Source organism: Carcharhinus amblyrhynchos, chromosome 5, assembly GCF_965287045.1.
Source record: "Carcharhinus amblyrhynchos chromosome 5, sCarAmb.v2.hapA, whole genome shotgun sequence".
Taxonomy (NCBI): Eukaryota; Metazoa; Chordata; class Chondrichthyes; order Carcharhiniformes; family Carcharhinidae; genus Carcharhinus; species Carcharhinus amblyrhynchos.
The window spans coordinates 101,896,527-101,912,626 of NC_137328.1; the positions used below are offsets into that span (position 1 = coordinate 101,896,527).

Genomic DNA, 16,100 nt, shown 5'->3' on the forward strand with positions numbered 1-16,100 from the left:
AACTGCCCAGACATTGAGATAAAGGTCACTGTATATTTTCCTGCCAATGTTAACTGTATTTGGGAACCTCTCCGAGCGAGGAGCAGAACTTGCAAGGAATGTGGGTTGAAGAATCAGGGCTACAGTATTATGATGTTATCTCTAATTCTCACTCCTTTTGAGTGCGGCTTCCTTGCTGGGAACAAAGAAACAAGTCTGTACTCCCAGGTGAGTGTGAAACTGTGCCTGGTCTTGTCTGGAACAGACTTTGTGGGCTGAATATTCTTTGGTTTCTTCACACTGTATATTATTACCATAGGGTGTAACCCATGCTCCTGTGTTGTACTTCCTCCAGTTATAGGTCACCAAACAGCATCTCAACTGAGGAATGAAAGTGCGAATATGAAAGAGCTTAACTCAGAAGAAATGAAACTGTCAATCAAACCAAGAATTCCAGGGAAATTGAGATAAGTTGGGCTACCAGATCAACTATCCAAGAAAAAAAAGTGGGACAAATATACATTATTCAACTGATCCAACTAACTAGCTTTCCTGTAAATAATGTTCTATTTGGCTGCTAGTTCTGGAAATAAGAAGGGACTTATAATTGCAACATAATCCAAATTCTATTTATTGGAAAGAATCAGAAAATCCCCCAGGGGCTTCCAATAAATTCATTTTATTTGCAAGGCATTAATACAATTTTATTATAAAATATTTATTATATTGTATACAATGCTGCAGATTAAGCAATTAAACTGCTACTTGATACAAATTAGGTCACATGTTATGTATGAAATAACAAATAAAAACAGTGTTCTCTTATGCTATTCCTATTAATTGATCAAAACATTCACAGTAGTAATCGCAGGTTTTAAAGAAGTTACGATTATGGCCATTACCAAAAGTCCCCTGGTATAGGACTAAATGCAGATAAAAGGTCAAAATGTTTACAAGTTTTTAAAAATTTCTTTCACGGGATGTGGGCGTCACTGGCTAGACTAGCATTTATTACTTATTCATTATTGTCTTTGAGAAAGTCATACTGTTCCTGTTGCTCCTGGCATTCTTCAAGTCCTCTATCAAATCTCTGGCATGAGTAGGTAAGCACTAGGCCACTCATGCTATTACCCCCTTCTCTAACCACCAAGAGCTGTGAGGTATCTCTTAATCCTCCCATCTCAGAGCAGCATGGACAAACCAAGTGCCAGCTTGTTTAAGTTTAAGTCGATTTATTAGTGTCACAAATAAGCTTACGTTAACACTGCAGTGAATTTACTGTGAAAATCCGCCAGTCACCACACTCTAGCATTTGTCCAGGTACAGTGAGGGAGAATTTAGCACGGCCAATGCACCTAACTAGCTTGTCGTTTGGAGGAAACCAGAGCATTCAGAGGAAACCCATGTAGGCACAGGGAGAATGTGCAGACTCCACACAGGCAGTGACCCAAGCTGGGAATCAAACTGGGTCCCTGATGCTGTGAGGCAGCAGTGCTAACCACTGTACCGCTGTTGCTGAAAGGAGGGTGATAGCCTATTTATTTTCTAATTCTGAACATACACAAGTTGTTAATTTAAGACGTCTTGTATATGACATTGCTTTGGTTCATGGCAGGATGGATTTAATGCAATATTAGCAATTATGCAGGCAGAAATTCCTTTCAGCCCAATGTTGCCATTCCTGCTAAAAGGAAGGATGCACTGGGAATGGATTGTCAACCATATCTATGACCTACCAACTCATGCCCCAATCTTAGTCAAGGCTTTAGACTGAAACACAATGGTAAACCACCAAGTTCTAGAATATTACTCAATGTTCATTGAATATTTCCCTATTTGGTCAGAGCCACTCTGAACATGTTGCTGGTATGAATGTTTGACCATGGAAATCCTTGGGAGTTTGAAACAAATGATCTGACTTAAGAAAAGTTCAAGCTATTAAATCTCTTCAGCAGCACTCATGGTTAGAGAAGGGAAAGCATCCACAAGACCTACTCCCAGAATCGTAATACCTCCTAGCACAATACACCCAGTATTCCAGATGTGATGGTTCTGCTTTTCACTGAGTGTTGCAGCCTAATTGGGGATTTACTTTACATCATTTAATTAATGATTTCAGCTTTTTAAAAAATATATACAATTATCACACCCTGCCTTGAAATATTTCTTCCTTATTACAGTGAAATTGCAAAGGATTTCTTAGTTGGATAATTCAGTTACAGAGTGGTAATGGTAGGGTAGGTGATTGGAGATTTTATAAAGTAATTGACTTTTCATTGTATTAGTCCCACTGAGGTGAAGGATTTCCACATTTCACAGCAAGCAGTTCACACACAAAATAAAAAATATTCAGACCATCAGTTGATTAACACTAAAAATAAACTTTACAAACACTTGCTGCAATTTTCGGTTTGAATCAGCTATATTTCTTTTACTTTTTTTCACATTTGAAACTTGTAAAGTGTCCTTTCAGGACAATAACATCAAGGTTTTCAGGTGCTTTGTAAATGCTGAGGCAGAATTGCCAACTCTGCTTAATATGAAAAAGACTGGCACTCCCACTGTGGGACAGCAGCAACTGAGCTTAATGTTTAACGTAGTAAGGCAATTGTGCATATTCATACAAGGAGCAGATCTTGAGTATTAGGAAGCTTGGTCCCAGCTCAAATATGGCTCAGTACAAATGATTCACATTTAGACATGGCCCAGTCCACTTACTGGTAGAAAACAGTTGTAAAACAGATCACCTTGTTAGTCAATTGTCGCATTTGTGAAAATGGTAGCTGCAGAGATGTCTAAAATTAGTATCACTTTTAACCCTAGAGCCTTACATTTACTTTTTTTTAAATATTTAAATAGCTGAGAGGTGTTTTTTTTTCCTTCAATGGTATCTTTGGTATTGATGTATACTTCAGAATACAGGGTTGCTTATTTTTTTGAAACAATACTGTCCCTCAAACATTTGAGCTGTCACTTTTCTTCTTCATTCGAGTCCTGGTTGGCTCTGTCAGTATCAGTGGTTCTTGGACGATTACCGCATTGTACTTTTTATTCAGCAATTCCACCTCCAGCTGTTGTCCTATTTTGCTGAGTTCCACAGGCACATATGCAAAGGCCACACACTGTTGCGTGTTGTAACTGTAGGCTCCAGATGTGGTGTTACCTACAACCTGAATTCACAAGAACACTGCTTTACAGATCGAAATTTACACTTAAAGAGGCAGCATTTAGTTTATTTTTTGGAGGGGAAATTTGTGCTCTTTAGAGGGACTTGTGTTACAATGAAGAAATGGAACATGTTCCTATTGTAAGGGCCAGGATTTTACATCCCTCCTACCTGGGAGGGATATTACAATCCTGCCAAAGTGAACACAGTTTAAATGTCCCACCGTTGGGAGACATGCCATTGAGGGATCATGTAATCCTGACCCAGTTGTCCATATAGATCATTGAAGGTGGCAGGTTAAAATAATAAAGTACATAGTATTCTGGGTTTTATTAATAGGACACAGAGTACAAGAGAAAGGAGATTATGCTGAACTTACACAAGACACTAGTTAGACCTCGGCTGGAATATTGTGTACAGTTCTGGACGCCACACAATAGGAACAATGCAATCTCTTCAGAGTGCAGAAGAGATTACAAGAATGGTTTCAGAGATGATAAACTTCAGTTAGGAGGATAGAGGAGAGGTTGGGACTGTTCTCATTGCATTATCCAATGCAGAAGAGGCCCTTCAGCCCATTGCATCTGCACCTACATGCGTGAAACATCTGACTTCCCACCTAATCCTATTTACCAGCACCTGGCCCATAGCCTTGAATGTTTTGATGTGCCAAGTGCTCATCCACTGAGGCAACTCACCTTTACCACTCAGCCAGGCAGTGCATTTCTGCCAATCAGCAGAGGCATTAGTGAAGTACAGAGTGCAGGCTGGAGCTTAAGGAAGGGTTATGAGAAACCTCTGGCTGGTAAAAGTAGGGCAATTCCAAGACATTCTATCAGTATCAATGGGAAGAGGATAACCAGGGAAAGAGTAGGGCCCATTAGGGACCAAGGGGACAATCCTTGTACCTGCTAAAAGTCTTTCATTTCCTTCTGATCTTACCCAGAGTAGCCCTGGTCATCCATGGTTCTCTGGGCATGTTACACCTTCCTATCACCCTATGAGAGAAGGCGGCTAGAATAGACTTGATAGAGATGTTCAAATTCATGAGGGTGCTGGATGGAGTAGATAGGGAGAAACTGTTGCTGCTTGTAAAAGGATCAAGAATGAGAGTGTTCAGACTTAGTGGTTTACAAAAGAAGCAAATGTGACGTGAGAAAAAACACGAGCAGTCTGGGTCTGGAATGCACTGCCTGGAACTGTGGTGGAGGCAGGTTCAATTGAGGCATTCAGGAGGGCATTAGATGATTAACAAAGAACAAAAGAACAATACAGCACAGGAACAGGCCCTTTGGCATTCCAAGCCTGCACCGACCATGTATTCCTAACTAGACCATCTGTTTTGTATCCCTCTATTCCCAGTCTGTTCGTGTGGCTAAGTCTTAGAAGATCCTAGCATGTCTGCCTCAACCACCTGCATGGCAGCACATTCCAGGCCCCCACCACTCTGTAAAATACGTCCTGCACATATCTGTACTGAATCTTGCCCCCCACTTACCTTGAATCTGTGACCCATTGTGTTTGTCATTTCTGACCTGGGAAAAAGCTTCCAAATGTTCACCCTATGTCCTTCATAATCTTATAAAACTCTATAAGGTTGCCCCTCAACCTCTCTCTTTCCAGGGAGAAGAACCCTAGTTTACTCAATCTCACCTCATGGCTAATACCCTCCATACCAGGCAACATCCTGGTAAACTTTTTCTGTACTCTCTCCAAAGCCTCCATGTCCTTCCAGTAGTGTGGTGACCAGAACTCGACGCAATATTCCAAATGTGAACTAACCAACATTCTATGTAACTGCAACATCATATGCCAACTTTTATACTTGAATAGAAATAATGTGCAGGAGTACAGAGAAAAGGCAGGGGGACGGCATTAAGCTAAGGCGCTTATTTGGAGAGCTAGTGCAGACACAATGCGTTAAATGGCCTCCCTCTCCACTGTAACAATTCTGTAATTCAAGCTTCATGCAGTTGGCAATATTCTGAACCATACTCTAGCCAACTGAGTTAAACATCCCCCAACTTATGAATAAAGCAAACAAAAAGTTAGTAATCATCATGGTTTGAAATACTATGACAACTGAATAATTACAAAACTGCATGGGTCCTCATGATCTGAATATCTCAAGTCCCCTCAAATAGTTCATCTGACTAGATGTTGATTAGTTTTTGATGCAACTCCACAAGATTTCATAGAGTGAATGGGTACTGTGTAAGATTTGATTCTCGCCTAGTGAAAATAGCATTGGGTTTCAATGCCACTATGGGTCCCAGTTTGAATATAGTCATCATGCATCTGCCCATATCCAACCTCAATCCATGGCAATCGCTATAGGGGATTTTCCGGTGCTTATGGGGTGGGAAGTCAATATACTCTATTCTCATTGAGCAGAGCAGATTAAAATCAGAGCTTCTCAATGTTCACGTTCACTGATCTAGGACAAATGACATTCAACCTTGATCTCTGACTAAGGTTGCAGTACATTGTCTTAAAACATGACGATAGCCTTGCTGTTGACCAAAACTTTTTATATTTTCTGGACAATCCCAAATCCTCAAATGAATTTTGAGCTGAGCATGATGCTATGCTCTCCTTCCATTGTCTTTGCTTCAGTATTTAGATCCAGTTCTGTTTCTGATTAACCCACAGGTGTAGATAGTGTGGGTGGGGGTTCAGCAATGTTAATGCCACTGAATGTCAAGGGGAGATGATTAGATTCTCGGAGTTGAGTATTGCCTGGCACTTGTGTGGTATGAATGTTACTTGTCACTCATTAGCTGAAGCTTGAATTTTGTCTTGATCTTGCTACATATTGGCACAGATTTCTTCAGTGTCTGAGGAATTGCAAATGCTGCTGAAAATTATGCAATCATCAGCAAATATCCTCATTTCTGACCTTATGATGGAGGGTAGATCTTCCAGCACAATGGTACCACCATCTTCCTTCCCCTTTCAGCATTCCAAAGGGACCATTTCCTCTGCAACACCCTGGTATGATCATAAATCACTCCCAATGTCTGCTCCCATGGCACTTTCCCACACAAGTGCTGGAGATGCAACACCTCCCTTATCACACTTTTGAAGGTTCTCAAACACTCTATCCAGGTCAAACAGTGATTTATTGGTATTTTTTAAATTCTATATGCCATATTCATTGCTGATCTTGGTGGTTTCTTCTACACTGAGGAGACTAAGCTGTACAAGATTGTGAGGGGCATGGACATAGAGGATGAGGGGCACCTGTTCCCCTCAGTTAAAGGGTCAGTCACAAAGGAACATAAGTTCAAGGTGAGGGGGCAAGAACTTTTTTCACCCAGGTGGTGGTGACAGTCTGGAATTCATTGCTTGAACTGTGCCATCCATAGATTCAGTGATGGTGAACATTACAACTATGTTGATTTTTGTAAAAACCCTCCTGATTCACTAATGTCCTTTAAGGCAGGAAATTTGCCATTCCTACCTGGGGGACTCCAAATGCCCTCTGAAATGGCCTTAGTTCAATATCAATTAGGAACATGCAACTAATGGCAGCAATGCCAGTGATGCCTGCATCCCTTTCATCATTTAATCTCTCCTACTTTCCAACCTAAATTGGACTTTCTTTTCCCTATCACTGCAAATGCTTAACACTTGTTACATCTCTAATCTTTACCATTCTGACAAAAGGTCATCAAACTAAAATGTTATCTCTGTTGCTCTCCACAGGTGCTGCCTGGACAGCTGGGTAATTCCAGTATTTTCTGTTTTTGTTTAATTTTTTTAATCATTGTACCTTCTCCTAATTGACTGCCTGTAATGAACTATGCACATTTAGCCAGTGTATGTTGTTTGGAGACATTTGATCCCAGATGTAAAGAGTTCAACAATGTCAATGGTTCTAATTTCAGGTACTTAATTCTCTTTGGGCCTACCTTATCTTGATACCAAATGCTTTCATTTCCTTCAGGATCGACATTGTCAGTTTGCATGGTGAGGTACACTAGTTTACGCTGAACTCCCTCTTTCTTGATGTTTGTCAAAGCCTGTTTTCCTATGAAGTCTGTGGGCTGAGTGAAACAAATACATTAAACACCTCAGAATCCAGAATGATCTTTCCCTTTGACAGGATATAATCCACACGTGTTAGAGCGTAACCAATAATAACACTGGATCTGTTGTAATGTGACCAATGGTAACATGCTCTAAAGGTCAGCTGACCCAGTAAACTATGTAACCAATGACAAAATGATATGGTGGTCAGCTGACCCAGTATAAATAGGAAGCTGCTAGGGTCCTTGGGATGGCCTAGGCTGAGGCCTCAAGTGTTGGAGTAATGAGGTTTCTTTGTTAAACCCTTTTCTTTGATTTATAAGTTGGAGTAAGACTGGTTTTGTTTTATTGCTTATAACTGAGAAGTTCCTTCTGGCGGATCAACGTGGAAAGAAAACCACAGCCAGAATTCTATGTTGCTCGGGCAGGCACATGCCTGACCCGGAAGCGTGTAAAGTCATGCAAGAAGACAATTAGGTGCATGTACTGATGCTGTTGTGCCCTTGTGTGTTATGTCAGTCAGCGGGCGCAAGAGGAACGTGCGCCCACTAACAATCAGTAAGCCAATTTAAACTGAACAGTAACTGACATTACTTGTCTGCCTTCACAGTGGTGGTTGGGCCGAATGGCCAGGAGGGCTTGATGCTTTAGCTGCAGTCTCGACCCAGAGCAGGATGAAAGTCAGGACTCAAATTAAACTAAGAAATGTGTCTAGGGATTGAGGTCTGTGTACGATTGTGCTGCCCAGACACTTGTGGCATTGCTTTTCCTCTGATATTTATATATTTTTTTTTAAACAAGGAAGCAGCTCCCTCAGACAGCTCCACAGCAGCTGTCCCCAGTGCCTGAATATATTGGAGGTCATGATGTGGATATGCTGGCGTTGGACTGGGGTAAACACAGTAAAAAGTCTGACAACACCAGGTTTTAGTCCAACCGATTTATTTGATAGTAAACTCACTAGCTTGAGGTTACCCCCTTCGTCAGGTGAATGGAGAGTTCTGGCCTCGGACAGAGCATATAAAGCACAGACAGTTTACAGATTACTGATTAGAATGCGAATCTTTACACCTAACCTGCTGTTCAAGTCTTAAAGTGGCTGACAATGTGAGTGGAAGGAGCACTGATCACAGGTTAAAGAGATGTGTATTGTCTCCAGACAGTACAGTAAGTGAGGTTTTGCAAACCCAGGCAAGTCACAGGGGTTACAGATAGTGCGACATGAACCCAAGATCCCTGTTGAGACCGTCCTCATGTGTGCAGAACTTGGCTATCAGTCTCTGTTCAGCGACTCTGTGCTGTCGTGAAGGCCGCCTTAGAGAATGCTTACCCGAAGGTCAGAGGCTGAATGCCCGTGACCACTGAAGTGTTCGCCAACAGGAAGGGAACAGTCTTGCCTGGTGATTGTCGAGTGATGTTCATTCATCCGTTGTCGTAGCGTCTGCATGGTCTCCCCAATGTACCATGCTTCGGGACATCCTTTCTTGCAACGTATCAGGTAGACAATATTGACCGGAGTTGCAAGAGTGTTTACCGTGTACCTGGTGGATGGCCACAGTTCCGATGTGCCACAGCAAAAAACCGCACCGATCTCCTCAGAAGACAAACACAGGACACAGTGGACAGAGTACCCTTCGTCGTCCGGTACTTCCCCAGAGCGGAGAAGCTATGACAGCTTGTCCAGAGTCTTCAACATATCATTGATGAAGATGAACATCTCGCCAGGGCCATCCCCATACCCCCACTTCTTGCCTTCAGACAACCACGCAACCTCAAACAGACCATTGTTCGCAGCAAACTACCCAGTCTTCAGGAGAACAGTGACCACAATACCACACAACCCTGCCACAGCAACCTCTGCAAGACATGCCGGATCATCGACATGGATACCATCATCACACGTGAGAATACCATCCACCAGGTACACGGTAAATACTCTTGCAACTCGGCCAACATTGTCTACCTGATACGTTGCAAGAAAGGATGTCCCGAAGCATGGTACATTGGGGAGACCATGCAGACGCTACGACAACGGATGAATGAACATCGCTCGACAATCACCAGGCAAGACTGTTCCCTTCCTGTTGGCAAACACTTCAGTGGTCACGGACATTTGGCCTCTGACCTTCGGGTAAGCATTCTCCAAGGCGGCCTTCACGACACACGACAGCGCAGAGTCGCTGAACAGAGACTGATAGCCAAGTTCCGCACACATGAGGACGGTCTCAACAGGGATCTTGGGTTCATGTCGCTCTATCTGTAACCCCCGTGACTTGCCTGGGTTTGCAAAACCTCACTTACTGTACTGTCTGGAGACAATACACATCTCTGTAACCTGTGATCAGTGCTCCTTCCACTCACATTGTCAGCCACTTTAAGACTTGAACAGCAGGTTAGGTGTAAAGATTCACATTCTAATAAGTAATCTGTAAACTGTCTGCTTTATATGCCTTGTCTGAGGCCAGAACTCTTCATTCACCTGACGAAGGGGGTAACCCCGAAAGCTTGTGAGTTTACTATCAAATAAATCAGTTGGACTTCAACCTGGTGGTGTCAGACTTTTTACTATATTGGAGGTGCCAGCTAACACTCTTCCTATTCTCACAGCCTACCTTCCGCCCATGACAGTGCTCAGCCTTTCACAGAGCAAGTTTCACAGCGCGTGGCTGTGAATCGACCAGCCAATGTAACATTGTGTTAGTAATACACTCTCGGCTAGGAGTGGGTTTCATGTCCACTCCCACATGTGCTAACTAAACTCCTATTTATTGACTACAGCTCAGCCTTCAACACCATTATTCCTATGAAACTCATCTCCAAATTCCGTGGCCTGGGCCTTGGCACCTCCTTCTGTGACTGGATCTCAAACTTCCCAACTCAGACCACAATCAGTTAGGACAGGCAACAACACCTCCTCCACGATCATCCTCAACACCGGTCCCCCACAAGGCTGTGTACTCAGCCCCCTACTATACTCCTTACACACTTATGATTGCGTGGCCAAATTCCCCTCCAACTCGACTTTCAAGTTTGCTGACAACGCCACCGTAGTGGATCAGATCTCAAACAATGACGAGGCAGAGTACAGGAGTGAGATAGAGAATCTTGTGCGGCAACAATAATCTCTCCCTCAATGTCAACGAAACGAAGGAGATTGTCATTGACTTCAGGAAGTGTAAAGGAAAACATGCCCCTGTCTGCATCAATGGGGATGAAGTAGAAAGGGTTGAAAGCTTCAAGTTTTTAGGTGCCCAGAGCACCAACAACCTGTCCTGGTTCCCCCACACCAACACTATAGTTAAGAAAACCCACCAACATCTCTACTTTCTCAGAAGATTAAGGAAATTTGGCATGTCAGCTATCACTCTCACCAACCTTTACGGATGCACCATAGAAAGCGTTCTTTCTGGTTGTATCACAGCTTGGTAAGCTCCTGCTCTGCCCAAGACCACAAGAAACTACAAAAGATTGTGAATATAGCCCAAACCATCATGCAAACCAGCCTTCCTTCCATTGACTCTGTCTACACTTGCCGCTGCCTCAGCAAATTCGCCAGATAATTAAGGACCCCATGCACCCCGGACATTCTCTCTTCCACCTTCTTTCATCGGGAAAAAGATACAAAAGTCTGAGGTCATGTACCAAACGACTCAAAAACAGCTTCTTCCCTGCTGCTGTCAAACTTTTGAATGGTCTTACCTTGCATTAAGTTAATTTTTCTCTACACCCTAGCTATGACTGTAACAATACATTCTCGTTTCCTTCTCTATGAACAGCATGTTTTGTCTGTATAGTGCGCAAAAAACAATACTTTTCATTGTATGTTAATACATGTGACAATAATAAATCAAATCAAATTAAAGGCATGCCCCTGAATGTAAAATTCAGGCCCATTTGTGCAGCTACAACTTCTAGCATGTTTACAAAGTCTTGGCTTTCAAAGTTCCCTTTATCTTTAGACGTACAGATCATATTAAACATGACTTTGTATGAGATATGCTGTGGTCTTATGTTACAGCAGAATGCTTATCTGTAGGGAGAACAGATAAAGCTACTGAAAGTTCCCCTTTGCTAATCAATAGATCAGATCTTATAGAGATGTGTTTAACAAAGCAGAGATAACAGGGTAGATAAGTAAACTGCAAGGCCGTACAGGAGATGATCACTACAAGGTCAGTGGTAACCTGGTTCACAGTATGGGCAACATGACTCAATTAAAGAGTGGTGAGTCAGAATTGAATGTTATTAGTTCTGCAAACTTGTTTTAACCCAGTGAATGGAAAAGTAGGGGTATACGAACATTCAAGCTCAGAGCAGGAGTATGCCACTTGATTCCCTGTTCTGCTACAGGATAAGATCATGGTTGATCTAACTGTAACCTCCCGCCAATCCCCAATAACCTTTCACCCTTTTGTTTATCAAGAATCTATTTATCTCTACCTTGAAAATATTCAATGACTCTGTTTCCAGTGCCTTTTGAGGAAGAGAGCGCCAAAGAGTTCTTTGAGAAGGTGACCAAAGGTGACCAAAGAGATGAATGAGGGTAAAGCAGTTGATGTGGTGTACACGGCTTTCAGTAAAGCATTTGATCAGGTTCCTCACATTAAGCTATTGCAAAAAATACAGAGGCATGGGATTGAGGGTGATTTAGCAGTTTGGATCAGAAATTGGCTAGCTGCAAGAAGAGAGAGGGTGGTGGTTGATCGGAAATGTTCATCCTGGAATTCAGTTATCAGTGGTGTATCGCGAGGATCTGTTTTGGGGCCACTGCTGTTTGTCATTTTTATAAATGACCTGGATGAGGGTGTAGAAGGATGGGTTAGTAAATTTGCAGATGACACTAAAGTTGGTGGAGTTGTGGACAGTGCAGTAGGATATTGCAGGTTACAGAGGGACATAGATAAGCTGCAGAGCTGGGCTGAGAGGTGGTAAACGGAGTTTAATGCAGAAAAGTGTGAAGTGATTCACTTTGGAAGGAGTAACAGGAATATAGTACTGGGCTAATGATAAGTTACTTGGTAGTGGGGCTGAGCAGAGAGATCTCGGTGTCCATGTGCATAGATTCCTGAAAGGTGGCACCCAGGTTGATAGTGTTGTTAAGAAGGCAAACAGTGTGTTAGCTTTTAATTGGTAGAGGGATTGAGTTTAGGAGCTATGAGGTCATGTTGCAGCTGTACAAAACTCTGGTGCGGCCGCACTTGGAGTATTGCGTACAGTTCTGGTCATCACATTATAGGAAGGATGTGGAAGCATCAGAAAGGGTGCAGAGGAGATTTACCAGGATGTTCCCTGGTATGGTGGGAAGGTCTTATGAGGAAAGGCTGAGGGAAATTAGGCTGTTTTTGTTAGAGAAGGCGGCTAAGAGGTGATTTAACAGAGGCATATAAGATGATCAGAGGATTAGATAGGGTGGACAGTGTGAACCTTTTTCCTTGGATGGAGATGGCTAGCACGAGAGGACATAGCTTTAAATTGAGTGGTGATAGATATAGGACAGATGTCAGAGGTAGGTTCTTTACTCAGTAGTAAGAGCATGGAATGCCCTGCCTGCAGCAGTAGTGGATTTGCCAACATTAAGGGCAATTAAATGGTCATTGGATAAACATATGGGTGATATTGGACTAGTGCAGGTTAGATGGGCTTTAGATTGTTGCGCTGACCTGTGAAACCATCGAGGGCTAAAGGACCTGTACTGCGCTATAATATTCTACATTCTATGTTTGAAAGCCTCAAGACCTTCAGAGAAAACTTCTCATCTGTGTCTTAAATGTCCCCACACCCCGGACATGCTCTCTTTCACCTTCTTCCATTGGGGAAATGATGCAAAAGTCTGAGGTCATGTACCAACCAACACAAGAAAAGCTTTTTCTCTGCTGCCATCAGACTTTTGAATGGACCTACCTTGCATTAAGTTGATCTTTCTCTACACCTGAGCTATAACTGTAACACTATATTCTACATTCCTTTCCTTCTCTATGAATAGTATGCTTTGTCTGTATAGCATGCAAGAAACAAACTTTTCACTGTATATTAATACGTGTGAAAATAAATCAAATCTAATCAAATCAAGTAAGTGACCCTCTCATTTTTAAACAATGAACCCTAGTTCTAGATTCTCCCACAAGAGGAAACATCCTCTTCACATCCACCCTGTCAAGACTAGGTAGGATTTTAAAGGTATCAATCAAGTAAGAGAAAGGTGGCTAATCCACCTGGATCACTAATGGCCTGTTTAGGGAAGGAAATCTGCTGTCTGTACCCGGTTTGGCCTACACGTAACTCCAGACCCACAGCAATGTGGTTGGCTCTTAAAGGATCTCCTGAAATGACCTCAGTTCAGGGGCAATTGGGGATGGGCAATGAATGCTGACCCAGCTAGGGATGCTCACACCCCAGGAATAATTTTATAGAAATGGGAATGGTTTGAATCAATACTTTCAGGTGATAGGTGGATGCATTTGCTATATCTAAGGGGATCAGGGGTTACAGGGAAAAGGCAGGAGGATGAGGATGAGAAAAATATCAGCCATGGTTGAATGGTGCAGCAGACTCGATGGGCTGAGTGGCCTTATTCTGCTCCAATGTCTTATGGTCTTATTGAATAATCACCCGCACCTTGTTTAATTTGATGAAGTAATCCAGTCCAGCTTCGAAAGCATTTGTGTCACAGTTCATCTGCAGAATAGAAAATGGATCCATTAACACTTTGTTGCCAGTAAACCCTCAGCAAAGTCCAATAGTTCACAGGTTATAAAGGTGTTATTTATACACATCGACCGTGAGCCGAGAGCTACCAAATATCTCCTGCTAGAAAATAACTGCCACTCCCGAAAAGACCAGCTAGCTCAGCAACAATCAGGAAATCATTTCAAAAGTTAGCAGTTCCTGGATATGTGAGTAAGTGAATGAATCACATGGTGTGTTACTGAGCTACACCGAGTGACAAGGTCACTGGTTCAATTCCTGGATTGTGCTGAGGTGGCTGGATCTCACTTGAGGCTAGAGGCAGGAAAAATAAGAACACACCAGCAGCTTCGACCTTCCCTACGTGATACCTGCTGCAAAGTGTAGGCACAGGGGCGCTTGATGCTGATGGGATCTGGTCTGGCTGCAACGTCCACAGGTCAAATAGGGTACTGATCGGGGGAGGCGATGGCCTAGTGGTATTATTGCTAGACCACTAATCCAGAAACTCAGCTAATGATCTGGGGACCCGGGTTTGAATACCCGCCATGGCAGATGATGAAATTTGATTCTAAAAAAAAATCTGGAATTAAGAATCTACTGATGACCACGAAACCATTGTAGATTATTGGAAAAACTCATCTGGTTCACTGCTATCCTTTAGGGAAGGAAATCTGCCTTCCTCACCTGATCTGGTCTACATGTGACTCCAGAACAATGTGGTTGACTCTCAACTGCCCTTGGACAACTAAGGATGGGCAATAAACACTGGCCAGCCATCGATGCCTATGTCCCACGATGAATAAAAAAATTCCTAAAATTCCCACATAAAGAATAGGCGAAGTACGAGGAGATTCCCAGTATCCACCTACTCACACAGCATCACAAACCACCTCTTTTGGAAGAGGGTGCGAAAAATAGCATCTTTAACTTAATGCTTTGAAAAAATAACAACAGATTCAGGCAGCATAGAGAATTCATGACCATTTGATCCACGGTTGTATAAATAGTAGTTTTAACTGAAACAAACTTAAGTGAACCATTTAAACCTGAGTGTCGCTGATCTCCGGGGTTTCTTCTTTACTTGGGTGAGAGTAATGATGTTGGGTGGGATTTTACCACTTTGCCTGGCCTGGCGCAAATGGCGACAAGCCAGGAAAATAGCGTGCGAGGTTAAAACTCTGATTCATGACCGATACCAAACCTTCCCAGCCTCTTTCGAGTGCCACCAATTGGTGCAGGTCTTTAAAGGTGTTGCTCAGACACAGCAGTAGCAAAGGAGAGCTCGAAGGCGAGAACTGCTGAGCCCCAAACTCCAGTGGTGCAGTCAGCTGCTGCAGGATGGGGTGGAGGGCTTGCAATGGGTGCAGTGGATTGAGGGGTCTCATGTTGGGTAAAGGGTCCACAGGTTGGGGGTCACCCGCTGGCTTGGGGCTCATGTTTTGCACATTCTCCATGACCACTGAATGATCCCCTGAGGGGTTTCAGATGAGCTCCAGTGTCAACCCCACTAATGTCGCACTGGTTACTCTGATATCTGTCTGCTGCATAGGTTCTGTGGTTCATCACAGACGTTCCATCCTAGGCCACACTAACAATGACCAACACCAGATCCAGAAGCTCTCTCCCCCCAACCACAGGAGCTCGGCAGGTGTTAACACAGCTTCTCACCCTGAATGAAACAGTGTACCCTACAATGGCCACCAGTCACATGAAAGTCACGGGGTGGTTCTCCGCTGTCTACCTGAACTGCACACCATTCCTGGAAGCCAGTGTGCCAGGCATCCAGGCAGGTGTACACAGGTTAATGCTTCCAGGATTTCCAATGGGTACTGCCTCACAGCCACTGTTAAGTTCTATGTGAGCGCTGGAGAACTGAGCCCAGTCTGCCACAACCTGCTGGCAATGGCCTGTGGTCTTGGGCGTCTGTACCTGGAGGGGCTGGCCAAATGGACGGACAGATTCGCACCACACACTAGCAACCATGCAACTGCACTGGGGGGGAGCAGGATGCAATATGCCGCAACATGTTAAAGGAGGGTACAGCCGTGTGTGAGGCCATTGGTGTCCATGAGGGAGCACAGGCAGTGCCTTTGGCCACTGTGACAATGATGCAGCAACGCTTGTTAACCAATGAGATGGTGCATAGCATCAGACACATGGGGATGTAAGTTGCTGGGGGGGATTGAGAGGCAGGCATGGATAACCTCATGGTATGTCTGTCTCTCTCTCTCTATCC

The 16,100-nt window shown here is 43.4% G+C and overlaps 1 protein-coding gene across 1 annotated transcript in view; it reads right to left on the reverse strand.

Moving 5' to 3' along the window:
* Window positions 1-2,399: 2,399 nt before the first annotated feature.
* dmgdh (dimethylglycine dehydrogenase) overlaps window positions 2,400-16,100 on the reverse strand; it is a 110,726-nt gene continuing 97,025 nt past the window's right edge. Inside the window, exons 14-16 of the mRNA XM_080189342.1 lie at window positions 13,793-13,852; window positions 7,060-7,194; window positions 2,400-3,149 (exon numbers count right to left, since the gene is read on the reverse strand). Coding sequence (XP_080045468.1) covers window positions 2,934-3,149; window positions 7,060-7,194; window positions 13,793-13,852 — 411 coding nt within the window. The 3' untranslated portion in view covers window positions 2,400-2,933. The remainder of the gene's footprint in view (window positions 3,150-7,059; window positions 7,195-13,792; window positions 13,853-16,100) is intronic.